At 39.3% G+C, this 27,187-nt stretch overlaps 1 protein-coding gene and 1 pseudogene across 1 annotated transcript in view; both read right to left on the bottom strand.

The window, feature by feature from the left end:
• LOC131246176 (peptide methionine sulfoxide reductase-like) overlaps positions 1-23,032 on the bottom strand; it is a 43,491-nt gene extending 20,459 nt beyond the window's left edge. Inside the window, exon 1 of the mRNA XM_058246083.1 lies at positions 22,643-23,032. Coding sequence (XP_058102066.1) covers positions 22,643-22,957 — 315 coding nt within the window. The 5' untranslated portion in view covers positions 22,958-23,032. The remainder of the gene's footprint in view (positions 1-22,642) is intronic.
• LOC131247523 (U2 spliceosomal RNA) lies at positions 9,819-9,994 on the bottom strand (annotated as a pseudogene).
• Positions 23,033-27,187: the final 4,155 nt, after the last annotated feature.

The raw sequence follows: 27,187 nt of genomic DNA on the forward strand, positions 1-27,187 counted from the left end.
CAACTCATATGTTTGAAGAGATCCAACCAACTCCTGAACCTTCATAAGATCAGTATCTCTTAATTCCTGAATAACTGCATCTTCAAAGTTGAATCTGTCAGGAAGAGATCGTAGTATTTTTGCGCAAACCTTGCTTTCTGGGATTCCATCTCCTAGACCCCACATGGAATTTACTATGTCATTTAGTTTCGTATAGAAGTCAATGAAAGTTTCATTTTCTACCTCTAAACCCTTTTAAGTTCCTAAAATCGACTATAAACATCAAAGGAATAATAAATCTCCCTTAGCAGAAAAAATTGTGGACTTGCTTAAAGAGCTTCGAAAATCCAACTCAGATGAAAATGGAGTTTATAGAAAAAGGAGAAATCCTAACTCTCAAATGTAGCGAAAGTCGAGAGATACTCCTAAACCTAGAACCGTAATGAAATCCCCACAGCTTTCAAAGCCATTAGCCACTTAAGATGGTACCTGGATAGTCGATGCACGAGACATATGACAGGTGACAAGGCGATATTCACCAATATCAAAGAAGTAAATGGCGGCTCAGTTACTTTTGGAGATGGAAGTAACTGCAAAATAACAGGCCTAGGTATTGTACAACTTCTTAACTAACCTCTCTTTGAAAATGTGTTTTATGTTGAATGTTTAAAACATAACCTCTTCAGCATATCTCAGATATATGATAATAAACACACTGTGAAATTTTCAAATCACAGATGTGAGATTACAAATGAGAAGGGTAATATAATATTAAATGGTCATAGGACCTCTAAAAATTGTTATATAATTGATAACTCTTGCTCATCTAACCACTCATGTTACATGGTCCAAACAGACGAGACTGAACTATGGCATAAATGTCTTGGACATGTGAACGATAGATATCTTTATAACCTGAGCAAAAGAGATCACTTACATGGCTTACACAAGTTGAAAAAGATAGAAAAAGTACGTGGTGCATGTCAAATTGGCAAACAGGTTAGGAGTAGTCACAAGAAGGTGAACTCCTTAGCCACGACCAAACCTCTAGAACTATTCCACATGGATGTAGTAGGACCAACTAGAACGGAAAGTAGAGGCGGAAAGAAGCATTTTCTGGTCATTGTTGATGATTACACCAAACATACATGGGTAGCATTTTTAAGAGAGAAATCAGATACTCTCGATGAAGTCAGAAATTTTTTTAAGTGTATTCAAAGTGAAAAAGAGATATATATGATCAAAATTAGAAGTGATCATGGCACTGAATTCGAGAATAGCAATTTTGAGAAGTATTGTAATGATCATGGTATATCGCATGAGTTCTCTGCTCCTAAAACACCTCAACAAAATGGAATTGTTGAAAGAAAAAAACAGAGTTCTACAGACCTCTTGAACTTCTCCATATGGATTTAGTCGGACCAACTAGAACGGAGAGCAGAGGTGGAAAGAAATATTTTATGGTTCTAGTTGATGACTATACTAGATATGCATAGGTAGCCTTTCTAAGAGAAAAATCAGATACTCTTGACAAAGTCAGTAAACTTATAAAATGCATTCAGACTGAAAAAGAGTTATATGTGGTCAGAATTAGAAGTGATTATGAAACTAAATTCGAAAATAGCAATTTTGAGAAATACTGCAATGATCATGGAATAATGCAGGAATTTTCTACTCCAAAAACACGTCAACCAAATAGGGTTGCTAAAAGAAAAAATAGAATTTTGCAAGAAATGGCTAGTGTAATGCTAAATAGCATGAATTTGCCTAAATATTTATGGGTCGAAGCTGTTAATATTGCATATTATATAATTAATTGTGTTTACATTAGAAAAATTAAAAACAAAACAGCTTACGAACTATGGTTTAACAAAAAGCCCACTATTAAATATTTTCGAACTTTTGGAAGCAAATGTTTTATTTTAGGTGACCGTGAAAACTTGGAAAATTTTGAAGCCAAAAGCAATGGGGGAATATTTTTAAGTTATGCTTTAAATAGTCGAGCATACCGAGTATTTAACAAAAGAACTAGGGTTATACAAGAATCTATAAATGTTGTGATAGATGATCAATCGATCACACCCAGTCTTGATCAAGATGATGATGATATCAATTTGGTTAATATACCTGAATCTTCATCTAAATCTGACAATACTGAGTTAAAGTTAGTCACAGACCATCCAACTAATCAAATACTTGGTAACCCTTACACTGGCATTCAGACAAGAAGACAACTTGAAAATATATGTAATCATGTCTGCTTTACTTCTTAAATTGAACCGGGTAATGTAAATAAAGCGCTCGCTAATGAAAGTCAGATAAATGCCATGCAAGATGAATTAAATCAATTTATTAGAAATGATGCATGGTACACCTACTGACAAACATGTGATTGGAACCAAGTGGATTTTTAAAAAATAAAACTGATGAAATAGGGAACATTATCAGAAATAAGGCACGATTGGTCGTAAAAGGTTAGACTTGATTGAAGGTATTGATTGCGATAAAACCTTTGCACCAGTTGCGTGTCTTAAATCAATCAGATTATTTATTTCCATTATATGCCATAAAAAATTCAAAATATATCAAATGGATGTAAAAAGTGCTTTTCTAAACGATGATCTAAGTGAGGAAGTCTATGTTAAACAACCAAAGGGTTTTTAAAGATCCCAAACTTTCCGATCATGTTTACCTTCTTAAAAAGGCTCTTTATGGTTTAAAACAAGCTCCTAGAGCATGGTATGAAAAGTTGACTAAATTGCTACTTAGTCATAATTTTGTTATGGGTAGTGTTGACAAAACCTTATTTGTCAAGAAATATAATGATAATATCCTGATTGTTCAAATCTATGTTGACGATATTATAGATGGATCTACATGCACTAATTTATCTACGAAGTTTGCAGATCTTATGAAATCCAAGTTTAAAATGAGTATGGTCGGCGAACTAAACTATTTCCTTTGATTACAAGTCAAACAACTTGAAGATGGAATATTCATTTCTCAGACCAAGTATGCATTAAACCTTGTAAAAAGGTTTGGTTCTGAAATTGGTATGAATTTTAATACTCTAATGACTATGATTCTTAAACTCTTAAAAGATGAATCAAGTAAAAGTGTAGATTCTCGACTATATCGCAGTATGATCATAGTCTTCGGTATTTAACTAATAGTAGACCTGATATTGCATTCAGTGTTGGAATTTGTGCTAGATATCAATCGGATCATAAAGAATCTCACTTATCCACTATCAAACTGATAATCATATATGTCGCAAGTTTTGCAAACTTAGGCTTATGGTATCCACATGATACATCTATACAAATTGTTGGTTATACGGATGTAGACTGGGTAGGAAATGTTGATGATAGAAAATCTACCAGCGGTAGATGTTTCTATGTTGGAAACTGCTTGGTATCATGGATTAGCAAGAAATAAAATTCCATATCTCTATCCACTACAAAGGCTGAATATATTGCTGCAAGGAATGCTTGCACTCAGCTAATGTGGATGAAAAGAATGCTAGTTGATTATGAAATTACACAGGATTCAATGACATTATATTGCGATAATTCAAGTGCAATAAATACCTCTAAAAATCTAATTCAACATTCTCGTAGAAAGCGTATTGACATATGATATCACTATATTCGAGAATTAGTTGAAGATAAGACTATCATGCTGGAATACATTCAAACTGAGAAGCAGCTAGCAGATATACTGACTAAGCCGCTTGACAATGTTAAATTTTCAAATATGAAGCATGATATTGGACTGTGTATTGTTAAATAATTATTATTTTCTTTGCATATATGTTTATGTTTATTAGTAATTATGAAATGTATGAAAAGTAAAATGAAAAATAAATATAAATGTTGAAATAAAATAATTAAAAAAATCAAAATTTTGGAGATTTTTCAGCCAACCAAGCACATGTTCGGACTAGCTGAAGTTCGCGCCGATTGAACAAAAAGGGAAAAAACCCCATACTCTTTTTCACTCCACTTCTTCTTCTTCGGCTAGCCGGTGCCCCATTCGACCAACCCATCAACCCAACCTTCTTGTAAGTGATTTTATTTCAATTTCCTTGAAGATTTAGGTTGTCCATTCCTAGATTTGCAAGTTTGTGTAGTTTTTCTTCATTTTAAAACCCTTTTCTTGTTGGGTTTTTCTTAAAATCTAATCTACACTCTTCCTTACCTTTTTCTTGTAATTTTTCTTGTGCTTTTAAAATGGAACCAAGAGTAAAACGAATTGTTCGTAAATAAAGAGCTAGTTCATCGCCCTGATCCATCCCTCTTGGTGTACGATCGTTGCGTTCACCAGAGGATGACTCGGAAAATCTTCGGGATTTCCGTACAAGAAATATTATTATTGAAAAATCTATGAATCTAGACCATGTTGCTCATTTTGGTCTTATTGAAATTCTTTCTAAGGTTAGACGGGAAAGAATTTTGCATTGGGGTGGGACGGCTTACCGGTCCATTCTGCAAGGCATGTTTGCCTCCCTTTGTAATGTCTCTCTTAAGGATTTATCATTCTCAGTAAAATTTGTAGAAGAGACGGTCACTATTACGCCTTCCATCATATCTGCTTTAATGGACATATACGTTGCAGATGATGGAATTCCAATTCCTAAACTTCAGAGAAAATGTCTAACTCTGAAAAGCAATCGATTACAAGGGCATTATGCGATTTCAATGTTGAATGGCGATCCGGTAACGCCTTACCCTCCAACAAGTTATTTCCTAAATACTGCATCTTACATCGCATCTTTACATCTAATGTATATCCAAGAGTTGGGAATAAGACTAATCTTACTCCCTTTATGCTTCGAGTCTTCCATGTCGTTGTTACGGGTATTCGTGTTTGCTTACCTTCTTTGATTTGTTACATCATCATTCAATTTCGTTTGGACATCTTATGTCTAGTCTTGCTTTTCATTACAATGTCCAAGTCCCTACATTTAAGGCACCAGAATCCGAACTCTCCTGCAATAACTCGAACTTGAATATGATCAACTTCACTCTCCTACCTAAACAAAGATAAGGACAACAAGAAGAACCGCAAGCGGTGGACACCACCATGGAAGATATATTCAATGAATAAGACGATTCAGATGATCCAGCTGATTCTGACTATCATCCCTCTCAATTTGATGTCAGGCATCATTAGCCCAAACCCAACAGTCTACAATGAAGTACATGAAAAAATACTTCCATCGTGTCAATCGGAGTTTGTGGATTAATGATCCTTCGATGCCTGCACCATCTTCCTCAAGGTCAGATTGAACTTGATTTGCTTATTTTGCTTACTTATGTTGGATTTGTAGTAAACATATTTGGATCTTTGGATATTTCGGATGATTTGTTTGATGATATATTATAGTTGTATGAGTTGCTTGGATATTTCATACACTTGTCTCATACAGTGTTTTTAATCTTAATGATTTATTCTAGATGCTTGGATTTTGATGCTATCTCTACTTGTTATATTCATGACTATTGGCATTTCTTTTATTTTCTAACTTTGCTATTCTTCATGATATAACCTATCATTAATTTTTCCTTTGTCAACTTGTGACAAAAAGAGGGAGAAATTGCTAGAGAAATTGGTGAATGTGATGATGATGATGTGATGAATGGAATGAATGTGAATGAATATGATTCATATTACTTTTTGTGCATAGTATATATGTTGTATTTCTCAGGGGGAGCATCGGTTGAGCATCATCAGTTGTGTTATGCACAGTTGGCTATGAAGATTACAAGGATGCTCACACAGGGCAGCTTCAAGTTTGTTAAATCTTGAGTCCGCTTGATCTTGTAAATGAGTTAATGGATGTATTATGTAATGTTGTGTGTTTTATCACGAAATTGACAAAGGGGGAGATTGTAAGTGCTTTTATGTTAAGCACACAGATTGTCAAATTTCGTAAGCCAAAAGCACTTGAAGGTCAGATCACAAGTATGGAATCACAACTACTATACAAGCCTGAAGATCAATCTCAAGATCAACTTATGATCAGCTCAAGATCGGCACATCTTCTCAAGAAGTCGATGCCCTAATTCAAGACAAGATCAAGTCAAAGTTCAAGACAAGGTGACCAATATATTTGCTAAAACACAGGTGATATAACCCTAGAAAGACCTTAGGTTAGGATCTTTCAAAATTCATTATCTTGGTTTTAATAAGTGTTTTTGCTCTGGAATTCATCCAACTTAACTTCCTCAGCCAGCCTAACTTCAAGCCCGAACAAAATAACAAATTCTCTTGAAAATTCGGGTAGCCTAAGTCTTGGTTCAGGTAACCTAAACTTGAAATTCGGCTAGCCCAAGAAAGTTCAGGTGAAATTCCAACAATGCAAATCTTTGATTTTTATGGGAATTCGGCCAGCCGAATTTGACCTCGAGTCAGCCAAATTTTGGATAAATCTTATCCCGCACGATCCGAGAGCCGTTGGAATGAATCCGAGGGAATCCGACCAGCCGGAGCCAGTCTTAGGCTAGCTGAGGTTCCAACCTTTTTGCCTATAAATTGAGGCTTTCTCTCATTCTAAACAACAACGAAAATTTACTATAATCATTATGCAAGAGAAAGAGAGAAGCTTAAGTCCTCAACAAGGTATCTGTGTGGTATTTATAATTTAATTTATAGCTTATTCAATTCCCTTACAAGATCTTTTTAATCTTATTCTAAGAGAGTAATTTATACTCTTCTTTGAGATCTAAGAGAATTGAATCAAGTAGCATTTAGATTTTCCATTTATGAAATCTATAGAACCCTAGAATCTTTCTGTCTGATTGAACACTACGCCAACTACGTTCAAGAAAGAAGTTCTTCTACTACAAGCTTTTGCCACGTCTTCGAATCTCCATTTAAAGATAAGTACATTTACTGTATTTCATTTTAGGTTTTTCTGAGATAACCTATGAAAATCTCAGTGAGGTTTGTTTGAGATAGCTTAGTAAAATCTCAGTGGGGTTTCTATTTGTGATAGCCCATGAAAATCACAAAATGGGTTTTTATTGTGGTGAGCCCATGAAAATCACAAGGAACTATATCAGGTTTGTTAAGGTGAACTTGTGAAAACCTTATTATAGTGAAAACCAAAATTACGAGGGTAATAATTTTTGGAATGGAGTAGGTGTGGTTGTTTTAAACACCAAACCACTATAACTCATTGTGCTGTGTGGTGATTGTTTTATTCTTTTTAGTGTTGGATGTTATTTATTATTTCATTCTTGTGGTAAATGTTGTAATCATTTTATATTCTTTTGCCAGTTTGAAAGATTGATTTTAAAAACATTCGTGAAATAAGGTTGTCCTGCCTAATATTTTAGGTGAAGGTTGTCCTACGAATTATTTGGAATCAAAGTTTCAATACTCAAGCGATTGAGATTTTTATAATCTTTACATATTTCGCATTTATTTCGATTATTTGGCATTGTTCAACATAACCCCCCCCCCCCCCCCAGTCGCTAGCTCTCCATTTCAGAGAGAGATTAATTTTAGAGGTTTTTTAAGGAAGATGTAGACACAAGGATAGAACTAGGAAGAGTCTGAGAGCCTGGGGGGTTGGAAGGACATGTATTACTACAAAATTCAAGGTAAGTAAAGATAGCTTCTAGTGCATAGGCATACAAATGGCAACGTCCAATACTCACAATGAAAATAAAGCTTTCGGTAAAAAATTATAATGATATCCTCTAAAGCTGTCCAACATACAACACACATGCATGTGCGTGGGGGATGTATCTTTCCAAAATTCAACTTAAAACTGATAAAGCATGGCAAACTCAAAACATAGACTTAACTAGTCGAAATTGTTTATTCAAGTGAAATGACCTTTTAAAAGAATTGAAACCACCAAAAGATGGCAAATGCCATCAACTCCATCACTTCAAAAAATCCAATCTTCTTCTACAAAAACATTTTAACAAATATTTCTAACCATTTAATAATAAGAACAATGGTAGACTAGACCAATGTGAAGATCTTCTTATAAAAGGATAAAATATATCTTGGGCCCATGAACAGATCCCTTACATTACTTTTACTGAGGGTAGTGTGAACTGCTTCTATGAAAATCCAGCAAGGTGATAAGATATTCATCACAAACCGAAACATGGAACTTATATGTGCTTGCTTTTCTTATGAATAACGCATCTTCATTAATAAGAAAAGACTCTGGGTGGGATGGGAGACACCAACACAGGGCTAGATTAGGGGTGTAAGTCTCAGGAAATAGGGGGGAGAAAAAAAGGGAAACAAAAGGTCTCTCGACAAACCTAACCTTGCATTGAAAAAGATTGTAAGAACATTATTCCTCAATGATGGACAAAGTAAGATGTTCCACCTACAGACAGTCCCTAAGTGCATGAATGTTAAACTCAAGCAAAATACAAAAACAACTTGAAAGGAACCATCCCACGATGTGCATGCTTACTACAATTTTGAAGCATTCTTTCCTTTTATCGAGAAATTCAAATCTCCATTTTAGTGATTTTAGTTTCTATTTGAATGAAATTTGTATTGAAGATGATCGTGTTGTCCAAACTTGCTATAGAGAGAATTATGGGGCTTTCAAGTTTTTAGAATGTATGTTATTGCCCATGTTAAGAGTGGCATCCCTTTTCCAATATAGGGTTTAGGTTGGAACTGAGAAGTCATTAGTTCTTTATTACCTTATTTTCACATACTTACGTTTAAGCATTTATTATTTCATTAGTGCTTTGTATGTCGTTTTTGCTATCTCTACCGCTCTCTATTATTTAATTAGCGCTTTTAATGCGGGGGCATTTTCACACCAGGCTCAAGTGGTGTGGCTTGTGAGATGCAGGAGCACACTCAGGGTGGGTGGCTCGCATAACCCATGGATTTGGGGCCTGTGTGAGGCAGAGCCCATGGATTTGGGGCCCACGAGGGGGCGGAACACAGAGATTTGGGGCTCACGAGGAGGGTTCGGCCGAAGACCTAACCCATGGATTTGGGGCATGGGCTATGAGATAAAGGGATTAATTCGCCATGCTCTAACAGTTCGAGCTTTTAGAGAAAGTGGTTAATTGTCCTGCATCAAATTGGTATCAGAGCGGGAGGTCTCGTGTTCGAGACTCCTCACCGAGGGTGATTAATGTGGGGGCATTTTCACACCAGGCTCGAGTGGTGTGGCTTGTGGGATGCACGAGCACGGGGTGGGTGGCCCGCATAACCCATGGATTTGGGACCCGTGTGAGGCGGAGCCCGTGGATTTGAGGCCCACGAGGGGGTGGAACACATGAATTTGGGGCTCACAAGGAGTGTTCGACCGAAGATCTAACCCATGGATTTGGGGCCTGGGCTATGAGATAAAGGGATTAATTTGACATGCTCTAACAGTTCGAGCTTTTAGAGCAAGTGGTTAATTGTCCTGCATCAGCTTTGTGCCCTCTTTTTTTCTTTTTTGCTTTTTTTTTTTTTTTTTTTTTTTGCATGCTTGCAAGTTTCTCTCTTCTTGCTCTTGCATGATTGTGGAAATACCCTCCTCCCCTCTCTCAACATACCCTCTGCCTTGTATTTAGCATGGGTTTCAATTTCGCAGATCATGTTTGTCACATCTTCATGCAACTTCACATCCTCCTTCAGACTTACCTAGTAGTTATCGACATTAGGAAAACTAGAACCAAGAACATTCATGTTATGTAGGACATGCCTTGCGGGAGGATAACCTTTCGTTTACTCTACCAAATTGACATAATTAAAAAATAAATAAATAAATAAAAACTCCCCAAATTGACATCTTCATACTATCCATTAGCAGTTTTACTTTCATAATGGATTTGGAATTGCTTCTTTTTTTATAGGGGTGCATCAGGCCCGTGTAATAGTGCAACACATGGGCAACACTTGAGGACGCCAGCAGCAAGCTACTGTGGTGGGCCCTCCCCCACAAGAAATTAATTTAATATCATGTGACCCGATGGGTCACATATCAAATGCGCCATTAGACAATCATTAAGTTCGTCCACAAAGCGATTCATGGTAAGGAAACTTCATCCTCCTCTTTAGAAGACTTGTAGCTAGTTTCCTCTCTCAAGCAAGGCCAAACTTCACATTATCTTTGAAGAACAAGAATTTATCACTCCCCTCCCATGTATGGGGCCTCTATCAATTGCAATGGTCTAATGAGTAAGATGTGACAAGTATCACTATGACTAACATTGCATGACACTTCATCCAATAATTCCTTGCAATTATGAAGAATAAAACAATGTTATGTTAATTAAACATCCTTCTATCCATGTTATCTACTACCATTTTGGGAATGGTTCCATCATTAACTTCAATGTGTCCATCAATTTGTCCCCTTGTTCATTTTTCGTTACCTTTGACTGTTGAATCTTCGCAATTGAGTCATTTTCCTGCACTGCTAAAACATTCAGCATCGAAGTCGTTGCTCCACCAACTTCCTCTTCCCTTTTGTAGTCCTACTACTGACGAATCCACACATGAAGCATTCAAGATCGCTTGATCGGGGTTTAAGTTTAAGAGGTGTTAGCAGTGTTGTTACGTGCGATCGCACATTCGCATATGCGATCACATGTGCGCACACATGTGCACAGATCGCATATGCAACAGTGGCATATGCGATCACTGCACATATGCGATCGCATATGCCACATGTGCAATAATATGCGATCACATATGTGATGTATGAGATCGCATACAGCATATGCGATCACATATGTGCCAACGATCAGAAATCTGACCATTTTCTAACCGTTGGAAATTTTATTTTATTTTTAAATCTTAATTTTTTTCTCTCTATAAAAAGGGATTCTAAGCACTCTTACATGCACTCAAAGCTCAAACTCTCTCTCTCTCTCTCTCTCTCTCTCTCTCTCTCTCTCTCTCTCTCTCTCTATTTTGCTCTCTCTTATACTCTTACATAATTCCAAGCCCCAAGCTCCACTCCATCCATATTTCTTTCAAGATTGAAGTTTCAATCAAGGGAAGGGACAAGTACATCTATAAGGATTCAAAAATAAATATTCAAGAGACAAGACAACCAAGTTCCATCCATTGAACTCTCTTTCTAGTTTCTAATTTTTCCAAGTTATAAAGATTATAAATTCATAATCATATTCACACAACTCTCTTTCTATCTCTCTTTCTAATTTCCATCTCTCATTCTTATCTCAATATCTCTTAAAGTTTCATAATCATATCCAAGTTCTAACTTCTAACTTCTAACAAATTTTTTTTAGTTTGTTACTTTGTCTTACAAGTTACTTACAAGTGTACAAGTAAAACAACACAACTTACAAGTCTACAATATTCTAGAATCAAGACTCAAGGGTCAAGGCAAAAGTGAAGACAAGATCAAGAAGTGAAGAATTTGTTTTTTTTTGTAAATTTGTAATTGTAATTATTGTGTTTGTGTGTAAATCTCTCTCTCCCCTCTCTTTTACTACAAGTGTAACTTGTAAGTGTAACTCTCTCTCTCTCTCCCCTCTTTTACTACAAGTGTAACTTGTAAGTGTAACTCTCTCTCTCTCTCTCTCTCTCTCTCTCTCTCTCTCTCTCTCTCTCTCTCTTTCGTTTTTAGATTAGTTTTTAGTTTTTTTTATACTAGCAATCAATACACACACCACCAAGGCACCAACATAATGTCTTCTTCCCAATCTTCCTCTTTGAAACCCAAGTCGAATGACCCGAGTTGGAAGTATAGGCACTATCGTAGTGTTTTGGATAAGACTCACATACTGTGTGAGTTATGTGGGTATGAGGGTTCTGGTGGCATTACAAGGCACAAGCAACACCTTGCACATTTACCGGGGTCAAATGCAAAGGCATGCGACAAAATTACTCCAGAAATCCGAAGGGAGATCATGGAGTATATGGAAAAACAATCAAGAAAGAGATGCGATAGTACCCTACGTCCGGAGGAATATTTGGAACAAGACGTATATGAAAATATAAACGTAGTTAATGTAGATGAAGTTAGTTCCACTCCCCCTACTTCGACAGGTCGGTTTAGACCACAAGTACAACCAACGGTCTCGAAAAGACCTCGAGGGCATGGGCTCATGGATAGATGGTGTAGCCCATACCTCGAGGATGTGATCAACCAAAGGGATCGAGGCAAAGGGCTGGCTCAAACAACTTTAGAGAACCAGTATAAACAAAAAGATAGGAAAACCACTATTCAATATATTGCTAAGTGGTTTTACCAAACTGGCATTACTTTCAATGCTGTTAAATCGAGAAGCTTCAAAGTAATGGTTGAGGCTATAGGTCAATTTAGACCTAGGCTTAAACATCCTTCATATCATGAAATGAGGGAGACATGCCTAAAAACCGAAGTTGAATATACACAATCATTTATAACAGAATATAAGGAATCGTGGAAAACATATGGGTGTTCACTAATGGCCGATAGATGGATCGACCGATAGATGGATCGATAGATCTGGTCGATCTCTCATTAACTTTTTGGTAAATTGTCTAGCTGGGACAATGTTCTTGAAATCCGTGGATGCATCGGGTCATTCACACATAGGAAAATATTTGTTTGGCAGACTAGATAATGTAGTTGAAGAAATAGGTGAGGAATATGTTATATAAGTAATTACAGACAACACAACCTCGTACGTAATGGCCGGTTGTCTTCTTATGGAGAAGAGGCGACGTTTATTTTGGATTCCCTGTGCGGCTCATTGTGTTGATCTTATGTTAGAAGATATAGGTAGATTATTTATAAATGTGATTGCGAAGTCTAGAAAAATCACAATCTTTATATACAAACATGCCCTTCTTCTCAGTCAGATGAGAAAACACATTGATGGTAACTTGCTACATCCAGCAGTCACCCGTTTCGCTACAGCCTTTTTAACACTACAAAGATTACATGCAAAAAAAATCAAAACTTAGAAGCTTTGTAGTGTCAGCCGATTTTACAAGTGGGCCTTGGTCAAAGAAGGCTGAAAGGAAACAAGTTCAACAAACAATCCTTTCACAAAGTTTTTGGACACAAGTGGTAAGGGCACTAAAAGCATCCAAGCCCTTAGTCACTATGTTGCGATTGGTGGACAGGGATGAGAAGTCCGCAATGGGCTACATATATGATGCGACGGATAGAGCAAAAAATAAGATCATGGACCATTTTAACTATAGAAACTGTGATTACAAGCCAATTATAGATATTATAGATAGAAGATGGGGCAGCCAAATGTCATCTCTATTGTATTCGACTGCTTACATCCTTAACACAGGCACAGGCACAGTCACATCCCCCTTCATTGTTGCCTGATTCCATTTGATCTTCTACAACTTCCACAATGAGAACCTTCGACCCTCTTTGGTTGTTTTCCTCTTCCCGGAAACAGACCAGCATGTCGTTGTAAAGTAAGTCTATACACGTGCCATTACTAAAAGCACCCCGCACCTGTGTGAAGTAAAACATGTTTGTGGGTCCCTATTGAGTAAGCAATACCACACGTGGACCGCCTTCCGCACGTACAAAGATTTTTTATTTTTATTTTTTAAAAAGGAATAAACAAAGCAACATGTCGTTGTAAAGTAAGTCTATACATGTACCATTACTAAAAGCACCCCCCACCTATGTGAAGTAAAACATGTTTGTGGGTCCCTATTGAGTAAGCAATACCACACGTGGACCGCCTTCCGCACGTACAAAGAGATGGATGTTTAAAATATATTTCGAAACTTCCATATTACAAAAGCCCCTTTTTTTCTGCTGATGTCATTGTAATATGTGTCCTCTTCTCCTCTTCCTTCTTTAAGAGACGGAAAGACCTGCCCACTATGTGTCTCCCTCTTGTCCAAGCTTTCCTCACCTACCGCCCCCTCAAGACCCATGCCTTCTGGAAACATCAATTGGTAACAGTTGTTCTTACCACGTGTCACAAAAACATCTCTTCCACCATCCCCACCTCCCTTTCCTCCAATGAAAGTGCTACAGCACACCACTTCCTGTTCCTTTGTTTTGCTGGAGTATGGAAATTGTGTACCTTCTTCGTTGTCTCGGACCTCCGCCATTACCGATGAGCAAGCACAAACTGTCTTTGCCACGGATGTTGATTCAAGTGGAGTTTATGCGAACACCAACATGAGAACACTTTTAATAATACCAAACACTTCCAAAAGAAGGCCATTGAGAAACCACTCAAGGCCATGTGTGATGTAGAGCGGGTCACAAACAGTTGCAGACACTTTCATGGCAAAGTTGGACCAGAGAAGGCCCGATCGAAGGCGGAAACGATCCAAACCGTAAGAACCTTAAATCAATCGTATCTCCCAAACCGGGATGAGTTTTTCAACATATTATATATTATTTTGGGGTAGGAGGACCAACTTAAGCCAACCAACCCTGCTACGCCAGGTTACCCACGCTGGATTTGCGAGATTCTATCAGATCGATGGTCAAAAGTCCCGTTTAGTTTCGTTTTTACTATGAATAGTAGGTTTAGTTCGAGTATAACTTTTGATCCTTTGAGTTGTAGAAGTCGTGCCCAACATGAAAAGGGCTTTGAAAAGTTAGGAGAATAACGTGGTTGGGCCAAATTGGACACCTACTATTTTTGGCCAAAAACCATGAAATCTGGTAGGAATAGAGGTCGTCTATAAATAGAAAGTTTAGTATTTATAGTAAGTCACGTGTTTAGGGTGTTTGAGCTGAGTTTAAATCTAAAACTCCGTTTTGAGTTCCTTATTTAAAGAGTTTTAACTTCGTTTTTTTTTATCATTAATCAAATTATTTCGAATTTATTAGGAATTATTCCTGCTTTTATCCCCCGTGGATTAGAGGAAGCTCTGTGAGGAATCTAGAGAGCACCGTGGATTTGGAGTACTTATCCCTTGAGGAAGACGGTGATCGACCTCATCACGTCCCTCCCTGTGCCAAGTGGAATCAGAGAGAGGACTCCCCTTGGGCCGATGACAACAAACGACGGAATTGACCAAAATCCTATGGACGGTGATCCAGTAATTAGTTATCTATCGAAAAAAAATTGGAAACTTTCCACGAAAGAGTCATTCGACCATGCAAGGGCTACAGGCAACCCTCGACCGTATTGCAGATGCACTAATTCCAGCCCGAGCCCAAGGTGACGCTCAGCCATCCATGATCGTTGTACGACACAACCCCGTTTTTCATAGAGCGCTCCCAGACGAAAATCATAGGGCTATTCCCGATGAATCAAGCTCCAGCGACGAGGATGTCAGAGGCGTCATTGCCTGACGGTCGGTCCAAGGAGACGTTCGACTAGATCGTGCTGAAAGAAACTATTGAGGTAAGGCCAAACTTTCTAATTTTAATGGCTTATTGTGTACAGAAGACTTCCTCAATTGGTTAGTCAAAGTAGAGCGGCATTTTGATTACATGGACATGTCGAAATAAAAGAAAGTGAAGGAGGTTGCGTTCAAATTGAAATATGGTGCTTCTACATGGTAGGAGCAATTACAGGTCTCACGTGCCTGACAAAACAAGGCACACATCCGATCATGACCGCGGATGAGACACCTTCTTCGATCATGATTCTTCCCTAGTGATTATGAGCAAGTCTTGTTCTAGTAATACTAAAATTGCCGGCAGGGGAATCAGGCCATCATAGATTACACCGAAAAATTCCAATGATTGGCAACGTGGAATGATTTGTCGGAGACCAAATCATAGAAGGTAGCATGGTTCATAGGCAGTTTACGACCGACAATACAAGACTAAGTTGAGATGCACCTGATCAGGACCATGGATGAAGCGGTTCAGTTGACAGGTAGGGCGAAAACGCAGCTTGCAAGAGTCGCTACTCAACCTTATCCTTCGACACGAACCCCCATGACGGGTTCCACGCAGGATTCAGCGTTGGCCAAAGGAAAGAAACCAGTAGGAGGGCGTCCTCAACCTCCTACAACAGCAAATGGTGACACGAGGAGCGGTCCATTTAGCCTCAACATGCAACACCCACGACAGCGAGTTCGAGCAGGATTCCAAATCCTTGTGGTCGATCAAGGCCAAAATATTGTTACCATTGCGGTCAACCGGGCCACTTATTAAACACCTACATTCAACGCCCCGCAGCCCACTTGGCCATTAACAAAGGGGACATTGAAGGTGAGGCAGTGGATGAAGGCCCTGAATTTAATGAGGATGAACAAGCCGCTAAAGAAACTGGTGACGAAAAATGGTTGGGCGAGGATCATGGTGAATCCTTAGTCGAGAGATGGTTATTGTACACTCCAAGGAAGGAGTTGCACCTGCAGTGGCACAATATATTCCACACACAGTGTACTGTCAACGGCAAAGTCTGTGATGTAATCATAGACAGTGGCAGTAGCGAGAACATCGTCTCAAAGGTAATGGTGGACAAGTTGCGGCTACCCATGACAAAGCATCCTTTCGCTTACTCGATTGACTGGATAAAAAAGACGAACAAGACCAATGTAACTGAACAATGCGTTTTCTCGTTTTCACTTGGTAGGAATTATAAAGATTAAGTACTTCATGACATGGTCGACATTGAAGCATGCCATAAGTTGCTCAGTTGACCATGGTAATCAGACCATGATATGACCCACCAAGTATGAGACAATGTTTACGTTTTCATTAAGGACGGTCGCAAGATAATCCTTACCCCTATGGCACCAGAGAACCACCCTGAAGCTTCTAAACTGGAGGGGAGCTCCCTCCTAACCATTCGGGATTTCGTGGAGGAATCCAAGGAAATCAGCTAGGTGTACGTCGTGGTGGTAAAGGGTGAGGAATATGAGCCCTTAGACATTCCTCCTAATTCAAGGCCGTCGCTGAACGAATTCAAAGAAATTTGGCCCGAAGACTTACCCGATGGATTGCCCATCGTGCGAGACATCCAACATCATATAGATCTTATCCCAGGGGCTGGCTTGCCCAACCGCCCTCACTATGGGATGAGTTCGAAAGATTATGAGATACTTCAGGGCAGGTTGAGGAATTGATTTGTAAGGGTCTTCTGAGAGAGCATGAGCTCATGCTTCGTGTTAGCTTTATTAACGCCGAAGAAAGATGGGAGCTAACACGTGTGTCGACAACCAAGCAATTAACAAGATTACCATTAAATACCGGTTCCCAATACCGTGGTTGGAAGACATGCTTGATATGCTAGAAGGTGCCAAAGTGTTTTCTAAACTAGATATGATGAGCGGGTACCATTAGATTCGTATTCGACCTGGTGGTTAGTGGAAAACGACATTCAAAACCGAGGGGTTGTATGAGTGGTTGTCTATGTCGTTCATTCTATCGAACGTACCGAGCACTTTTATGCATTTGATGAATCAAATGCTAAAGTCTTTCATTGGCTAGTTTGTGGTAGTATATTTTGATGATATCCTTATATATAGCCAGGGTGAGACAGAGCACATGGAACATCTCAGGCAGGCATTACAAGTCCCGACAGTTAACAAGTTGTAACTAAACTTGAAGAAGTGTAATTTTTTAATAGGTAGTTTATTGTTCTTAGGCAGTGTTTTAAATAGCAGTAGTGTGATGCATAGCGCTCAACCCTCTATAACGTGTAGCGTAAATATGTAGCGTGTAGCGTAAGCTACACGATACTTCTATTTTTTAATTTAACAATAGGACAAATATAATAAATAGTGAAAAAAAAAGGGGAAAAAAATAAAAATGCCTAAAAGATGATTCATTTTATCAATTATAAGCATGTTCAAAAAAGTTATTAGTTATCATTTATCAAAAGCCAATTCACATATAAGCCAAATCAAATAATTATCACATCAACAACTTTCTAAGCAAACCACTTTAATTAATAATGTGTAATTGAAACCATGAGTCACAATTATGAAAAGAAATAAAAATCTCATAGGTTAAAAGTATCAAGTACAATACAAGTGTCACATTCCTCAACATTAGGAATAAAGAAAACGTGAAAAAAAATAATAATAAATAAAATAGTAAAAAAATACATTGTAGCTTACACTACGGACGCTACGCCCTACGTAGCTGTAGCGTACGCTACGACCCTTGTAGCATACGCTACAGGGGATTTACGCTATTTGGGACGCTACGTAGCGCTACGGCCATGCTACGCTACGTAGCGTACGCTACCCCTACACTACGGGTGCTATTTGAAACACTGTTCTTAGGATTTATTATGACATCCACGGGCATCCGTGTGGACGATGAAAAGGTGCGAGCCATTAGGGAATGACCGATTCCGACCAGCATATATGTAGTGAGGAGTTTCCACGGGTTTGCGACATTCTATTGTCGATACGTGCGGAATTTCAGCATTATAGTTGCACCCATTACAGATTGCATAAAATAAAATAAAATAATAATAAATAAATAAAAAATGGCCGTTTCAATGGACCGATGAGGCTGAAAAGAGCTTTGCTGTAATTAAGCATCAATTGTCCACAACATCAGTCTTGGTTCTTCCCAGTTTCAACAAGCTGTTTTAAGGTTGAGTGTGACACTTCATATGTCAGAATTGAATGAGTCCTATCACAGGAAGGCAAGTCGGGGTAGCCTTCTATAGCAAGAAGCTCAGCGAAACCTAAAAGAAATTGTCGACATGTGAGCTTAAGCTGTACGTAGTGGTTCAAGCGTTGCGACATTGGCAGCATTATCCAATTCAAAGAGAGTTTGTTATCTACACTGACCATCAAGCCTTAAAGTTTATTAATAGTAAGGCCAACATGAACCATGTGCATGCTAGATGGGTCGCTTTTTTTGCAAGAATCCATGTTCATTCTTAAGCATAAGTCAGGGGAGCAAAACAAGGTGGTTGATGCACTTAGCCACTATACATCACTACTGGTTACGATGAACAATGAGGTGGTCGGCTTCGACTGTCTCAAGGAATTGTATGCCGAAGATGAGCACTTCAAGGATGAATGGATGAGGTGCCAAGAGGGTCATCCCAATGACCTACATATGCAAGAATGTTTCCTCTTCAAAGGGAATCAATTGTGCATCTCCCAAGTTCTCTGAGGGAGCAGATTATCTAAGAGCTACACAGAGATAGCCTGGTGGACACCTTGAGAGAGAAAAGACGCGGGCTCTTGTTGAGGAATGGTATTATTGGCCGCAATTGGTATGTAACATGGGTAAAGTGGTGCAACGATGTCATGTTTGTCAACCCTCTAAGGGGCAATCTTAGAATATAGGCGACCTCCACACTCCGTAACCTATGCTTGATGGCCCCTGGCATGACTAATTAATGGACTTCGTGCTTGGATTCAATGTTCGTGGCAGTAGATCGGTTCTCAAAAATGACGAACATTATCCCATGTAAGAAGACCCTCGACGCAACACACGTGGCGAATCTATTCTTCAGTGAGGTCATGCATCTACACAGGGTTCCCAAGACCATTACTTCTAACCGTGACACTAAGTTCATTAGCCACTTCTGGCAAACTTTGTGGAATCAGTTCGATATGTGACTTCAGTTCAGTAGTGCCTACCACCCGCAGATCGATGGGCAGACTGAAGTAATGAATCGCATGTTGGGAAACCTCCTCCGATGCATTTCAAGTACCAAGCCAACGCAGTGGGATTTGGCTGTCTCAAGCGGAGTTTGCATTCAACAATATGATGAATCGCTCGACGGGGAAGTCTTCGTTCTAGATTGTTTATGGTCGAGTGCCCCGCCACACACTTGACTTGGTCCCTTTGCCCAAGCTGCTAAGCATGAGCATTGCAACATAACATATGGCGGACCAAATCGTGGGCATTCATGCAGATGTGCAAGCCAAGTTGCAAACTTTGAACGACAAGTACGAGGAGCAAGCCGATAAATATAAGCGGCAAAAAGTGTTCGAGGTGGGCGACAATATTATGGTTTATCAACGGAAAGAGAGATTTCCAACTGGGACCTACAACAAGTTGAAAAACAAGAAGATTGGACTGATACTAATCCTTTGAAAGATCAATAACAACGCTTAACGTTGTTTATCTTCCGGATGATATGGAGATCTCACGTACTTTCAACGTTGTGGACCTGAACAAGTATCATGAATTGAAGTTGTACGAGAACTCAAGGTCGAATTCTTTTAAAGTGGAGGGGACTTATGTAGAGAGGGTCGCAAACACTTTCATAGCAAAGATGGACCAGAGAAGGCCCAATTGGAGGTGGAAACAACCCGGATCGTAAGAACCTTAAGTCAGTCGTATCTCCCAAACCGGGATGAGTTTTTCAACACATTATATATGATTTGGGGGTAGGACCTACTTAAGCCAACCAACCCTTTTATGCTGGGTTGCCCATGCTGGATATGCGAGATTCCATCAGATCGATGGTCAAAAGTCCTGTTTAGTTTGATTTTTACTATGAATAGTAAGTTTTAGTTCGAGTATAACTTTTGATCCTTTGAGTTGTATAGTCGTGCCCAACATGAAAAGGGCTTTGAAAAGTTAGGAGAATAACGTGGTTGGGCTAAATTGGACACTTACTATTTTTGGCCAAAAACCACGAAATCTAGTAGGAATAGAGGTCGTCTATAAATAGTATGTTACTATTTATAGTAAGTCACATTTTTAGGGTGTTTGAGTTGAGTTTAGGTCTAAAACTTTGTCCTAGGTTTGAGTTCCTTATTTAAAGAGTTTTAACTTTGTTTTTTATCATTAATCAAATTATTTCGAATTTATTAGGAATTATTCCTGCTTTTATCCCTCATGGATTTGAGGAAGCTCTGTGAGGAGTCCAGAGAGCTCTACGGATTCGGAGTAGTTATCCTCTGAGGAAGACAGTGATCGACCTCATCACGTCCCTCCCTGTGCCAAAGTGCCTCGTCTTTGTCGAAGTTAAAAATGACCCTCTAAAGTTCCTCCTATTCAAAAGGCTTTTCGAGGGCCATTGTTGCCTCTTCATAAATGGTTGAGATAGAAAGCCCCTCTAATAAGCCTAGATATCATTTCTTTTGAGTAAAGCCACTCAAAGAAATCCGATGCTATATCTTTAATTCCTTCCCCAATTTCTATTAGTTTACCCTTCACAACAATTTTGGTATTTGCATTTCCTCTTCTTTTAGAGTTTGAGATGCTATGAAAATAAGTTGTATTATGGGCCCCTTCTCTAAGCATAGGGTTCCCAACCTTTCTCTCCAAGTGATCTCTTCCAATCTAATCAAGAACTTCCATTCCGTATTAGCTTAGCTCATCACCATACCTTGATGTTTTCTTGTTTGATTTTTCTCTTTTTAATGATATTTGGTTTTCATTAAGAAAAAAAAAAAGGGACCCTTTGGCATCTTTCAATGCTTACAGCCTTGTGGCCCGTGTGGAACGGCCACAATAATAGAAATTTTTGTAATATCTCTAAAATGTATGAGAAAGATTATCAAAAGGCTAGAATCACAGTCCTTAGTAGCACATTGAGCTCTATTCCATTTGGCAATTACAACAAGCATTCTGTGGAAGATTATTGGGGGTGGTTCTGTTATCATTTTGGCTTGATGACACGTCATCATCTTCACCTTCGTACTTTATTTTTGCTTTTTTGCCGTTGTAGTAAAAATTCTTCAGTATTTAAAAATAAAATTAAAAAAAAAAACATATCTGTGTGAGTGTGAGAGTGTATGTGTATAGGTCCATCTAAGTATGAGTGTTTATGTAAGTAAGAGTGCATACATATAAAATTTGTTATGCAGAACCTAAGGACTGTCCCAAAGTTCATCTAAAGCACAACCTTAATTTAACCACACATTAAGAAACTACCAATGCCGAATCCAATCCTTTTCAGCCGTTCAAAAAAAAAAAAAATCCAATCCTTTTCCAAATTAGCAAACCATTCTAGACGCCATTTGGGCTGTGGGCAAACCCCACTGCATGTGTTGGCCCCAACAGGGATGATATGGCCATTTAACTCTCATATTCCCACAATCATAACACATCTTTCACCATATCCCAACCGTATTCTGGCCATATCTTTCCCCATTGATGTCAGAATGAAAAAATCTTGGGAGGAGACTTTCCTGTAATGCACCGAGGTGTCCATGTGTTATCCACTCTGTCCATCAGTTTCACCAGCTCATTTTAAGACATGAGCCCAAAAATGAGACAGATCCAAAACTCAAGTGAGCCACGCTACAGGAAACAGTGGAGATTGAACAACCACCATTGACACCTTCATGGGGCTCCACGATTGTTTTAAATACCATCTAAACCGTTCATAAGATTATTCCCACCAAGATGAACACAAAGCACAAATATCATTCTGATCCAAAACTTCTGCAGCCCCTGCAAAGGTTCCAATGAGGGTATTCAATCACCAATGTTTCCAGTGGCATGGCCCACTTGAGTTTTGAATTTGCCTTATTTTTGGGCCCTATGTCCTAATATGAGCTGGCAAAACTGATGGACGGAGTGGATGTGACAAGGAAATCGCAGTGGGCTCAATCGCGTCCTGATCTTGAGTGCGGTGGAAAGGTAACCCATCCAAGGATTCTCAATTGTGCTCTTGAACAGTCATTGCCCACGACTAGATTACAGTCAGACTATTGATTGGACGCTACCAACATCCACGCCCAATCAGAAGGACGGTGCGCTCACTGGCCATCCAATCCCAGAGAAATAGTTGATCGGACAGTCTAGATCGACGGCCCTTATACACAGAAGAGTTGGGATGCATATGATTTACAGATGAATGTTCGTATATATCTAGAAATGTACCTGGCGATTGAGGGTGGTGGGATCATGGCGAGACCAGAAGACGTCAAGGAGGGTGGTGTAAGGGCAAACGACAGGATCGAACTGGAGCCTGACAACCTCCACGTGGTTGGTGTTGCCAGTGCAGACCATCGGATATGTGGGTTCGTGGGCGTGGCCCTGAGAGTAGCCCACTTCCGTCTTCGTCACACCGTCGATGCGTTGGAAGGCCAGTTCAACGCCCCAGAAGCATCCGGCGCCGAACTGGGCCCACTCGTGATTGGGGTTGTCAGGGAGATCAAGGTCTGGCGCTTGGGCAGGATTGTCGTTGCCGTTCATGCTGCTCTGGCCTTCCGTTGCCTTTCAGCTGCTGCTTCTCCGGATTGGGAATCCCACGACTTGATGTTTTTTAATTTATCATCGGACCGAGAGCTTGTAAGTATGACCATGATGCATGGATCAAAGCCGTTAATAAGAAGGATCTTAGCCTGGATGGCGCCAGCACCACAAATCCACCGATGGGCCCGCACAATAGAAAGCAGTGTAAAAATGCATTCAAATTCAAGTGATGGGGCCCACTTGATGGTTGAATTGCGCTGATTTTTTTTATTGCACCATAATCACGGTGGGGTCCATTTGATGCAAAGGTCAAATGACATACAGGCACCCTTGGAATTTTAACTAAAAAAGTAGCTGAATTTAAAGGTTTGGAAAAAAAAAAAAAAACTAATCAGATTAACACAGCTAGTGTTCAATAAAAAAAAAACGCTATCACATGGGCCATCACGCATTTAGTACATATAGGAGGTGTATTCGTAATTAAAGAGATCTTTGGTTGCTTTCCCTTCAATTTTACTAATTTCGTTATCAATGTGATGGCACAAACCTTTAGGCTTGTTTTTGAAAGAGTGAATCATCGTATGCCATGTGGCCTAGATAAATGTGCCCATCTACATGGAAACATACTAAGGGCGCGTTTGGGCAGTGGGATTAGAATGGATTAGGTGGGATGGGATTCATCTGGTCCTGTGCCAATCCCACTCCATGTTTGGGAAGAATGGAAAAGCTTGGAATTATAATAGATGGAATTGCGTTGGGTCTTGTGCCAATTTCACTCAATTTTAGCAAGTTGTGTAGGTCCCACCTTGATGTGTGGGCTATATCCACACCGTCCGCCCATTTTTTGAGATTATTTTGGTGCATGGGCCAAAAAATCAGGTAAATCTAAAGCTCAAGTGGACCCACCATAGAAAGCAACGGGGATTGAATACTTACCGTTGAAAACTTCTTTGGGCCACATAAGTTTTGGATCTACCTCATTTTTAGGCCCATGCCATAAAATGAGGTTACAAAACAAATGAACGGTTTAGATATAACACGTGTGTTATTCTTAGTAATTTCAAATGATGGTGGGTATATCAATTCAATGTACCACCGTATTACCAACAAAGCATGGAATTAATCTTATCCCATGGCCACGGGGGACAATCTCTACCATGGGTAATAATTATGTTTTTTGAATCCCATCCCACCTAATCCCTTCTAATCCCACCGCCCAAACACGCCCTAAGGATACTTATAGAGGACCCGTTGAAGAACGGATCGATTGTGAATCTGGCGATGATATACTCGGCAAGACCGTCTCTCATAGTCCTTCTAAAATGGAAAATCTCCCAAGAGATGTTCAAAGAACCGGTAACGATTGAAAAGGTTCCAAACATCGGGAGATCAAATCTATATCCAAGCCAATCCGATTTGAGTCCGAACCTAAGTTGGGAAAGGAATTCCCATCAGCTAATGTAATGCTCCGGATTTTCACAACTAGAGTACAACACTCTTGTCAGAGAGACTCGAGCGTCACACCAATAAATATCACACAGGACAGCTTTCTCACAGATTCACACAATTTAGTTAATGTCTCATAAATCAAAGTACCAAACTAGACAAGGTGGGTATCAAAGTTAAGCCACGTAATTATACGTGAAATGAAGAGCTAACATCCAAAATACATACAATTCAAATAATACCCTCAACAGGGTTGTACAACCTAGAATGAATTAACATAAAAGACATGGATTGTCCAAAAGAAAGTGCTAGCAGCCTATTAGTTGAACTTGTAGAACTCAGTCACACTAGCCGCCTACTCCTCATTGACATACTGCTCGCCGCTCGCAAGCAGGTTACTCTCATAGGGCTCACCTCCACTCTCTACTCCAGCATCGCCTGACGGTTGGAAAATTGAAGCATTGGTGGCTAGCTTAGTGAGAAATCCCCTTAAGATTTCACATTTGACATATAAATCAACTATAGTATCAAGGGAAACTTTCGCATATACACAATATACAAAGAGACTTATTTAAATACATGGATGCATGCAAATGTTCATTGCTCTAGGGATGTACATCCAGCCAAACCAAATGTAAGAGAATGGATCTTTCAAAAAGTCAACCCATTCCCATTTACATGAATCCGGTCTTTCAAGCAATCGACCTGGTTCGCAGTTACAAAGGACTAGGTCTTTTAACCAGTTGTCCCATTGTCACACCCTAAATTTCAGGGGGTTTAGCACAAACTCGATCCTTGACATTCTGGAAGTCACTTTTGATTTGCAGAAGCGTGATTTCTGTTGAGGGTCAAATATTGCATATCAGACCTCATTTATTACCTGGATTTATGAGCATGACTCTGTTTAACGGCTTGGTTTAACTGTGTATGTGATGCAAGGTGTAATTACGAACTGAGACTAAGAAAGGGTGAAGACCTCAAGTGGGACCCGCCTGATAGCTGGATATACTTCAATTTTGGTTTCAACCCCTTAAATGAGATAGAGAAATGGATGGATGGAACGGATTTGGCATGAACATCATGATGGGCCCCACCTTAGGTTGCATGTGTACACATTACATGGGAGTGTGACGTGCACCGAACCCGTGAAATCGGTCAGCGCGCTCGCTGACCGATCCCTTCTACAAAACAGGTTCTCTTTCCTGCGAACGCAAAACAGAGCTTACGGAAGTGTTCTTGTGGGCCACCATCATGATGCGACGGTCCGATCTGGACCATCCATTGGAATCCCACGGGTCCACTGGCCAAAACCTAGGTGACCTTTTGGCCACATGCAGATGCTAACACGAATCTGTCCATGATGGGTCTGATTAGAACCAAGACGACTGAACGTCTTGGATCAAGTTCTGTTGCAGAAAATTCCGTTTCAAACGGAGGTAATTTGCTTTGCTGCGTAACAGAGAGTCAGTCTTCTAAACTGACTCTTCTCCAGCCAGATACGCCAGGGGGGAAGACTCTGTGGAAGGTCGGGTTTTCGCACGCCGACCTCAGCCTATAAAAGGAGAAAAACGTGGAGAGCTGAAGGGGGTTTTTCCATCGGGCTGAACGTGGAGGAAGTTCTTTTTTTTGGAAGGTGAAGGTGCTGGGCTGCACGTTTTTGGGCTTGAGACAAAGCCTTGTTCATCATTGTTCCATTGGCATAATCTTCATACGTTGTTGGTTGGTTGGTAATTAGTTTAATTCACCCATTCTAATTCATATACCTTTCATCTCTTGAAAACCAAATCAAATAAGTTCAATTTGATTTTCATAAATCTTAAAGCAGGCATAAGATCTCCCTGATCCCTACAAGTGGATCCTCTGAATCCCTAGTTTCCTTCATTTGATCAATTTATATTTGATTTAGATTGCATCTTAGGCTAGTTCTATTTCTAGTTAGTTTCAATTTACGTACAAGTTTATTCGACCTCGGTCTTACCGAGTTTATTACTACATCACAACCCTATACTTGGGGAGTGAACAATTTCTCATTACAATTATAATGGTATAAAAACTATCTTAAGAGCTAAGTTAAACAATGTAAAGTCCAAAAAAGAGTGTAGTCACGAAAATATCCAAAATATACATACATCCAACCTCAACCTATGGAGTCCACTTAGCTAGGGACCCTACTGTATGTTAGTGCACTTATTTGTACACTTGTTTTGTCAATCACGCAAGTTTGTGTGTCATGTATCGGTTGCACCCTTGAATGTTAAAGACCGAAGACAAGAGGATATGAAGCATCAAAAGAGTGAAGAATAGGTAAGCGAGATGCCTTAGTGACCCTAATCTTATACTCAAAAAAAAAACCTCTAAATGATCATAACCTTAATAGGTAAACCTTCATTTGATTATCACATAGTCTTAATAGCCTTAATTAAACATGCTTAGATTGGTTATAAAGGTCTCAAGTTGCTGGAAATCAAACTGCACAAATTAGATAACTTAGGGGGGAGTTCAATCGATTGATTGAGCGATTGAGTACTTCCTCGATCGATCGATCAAACTTGGCCAAAAGTCCAGGGAGTTCATTGGACTATTTCGGCCTTGATCGATTAATCGACGGACTTTAAAGATCCATTGGAGCCTTTTATTTATAAATATTATATTTAGATATTTGTGCATATGATGGATTTTGACATTTTAAAGACCCTAGTGCACTCCAAGCTTTATCAGACCATCTACACTTTATCCCAATGAGATTCATGTTCTCTTCTTCGTGATTCTTCACTCTAATGAGCA

This window comes from Magnolia sinica, chromosome 5, assembly GCF_029962835.1.
Source record: "Magnolia sinica isolate HGM2019 chromosome 5, MsV1, whole genome shotgun sequence".
In the NCBI taxonomy this organism is placed as follows: domain Eukaryota; kingdom Viridiplantae; phylum Streptophyta; class Magnoliopsida; order Magnoliales; family Magnoliaceae; genus Magnolia; species Magnolia sinica.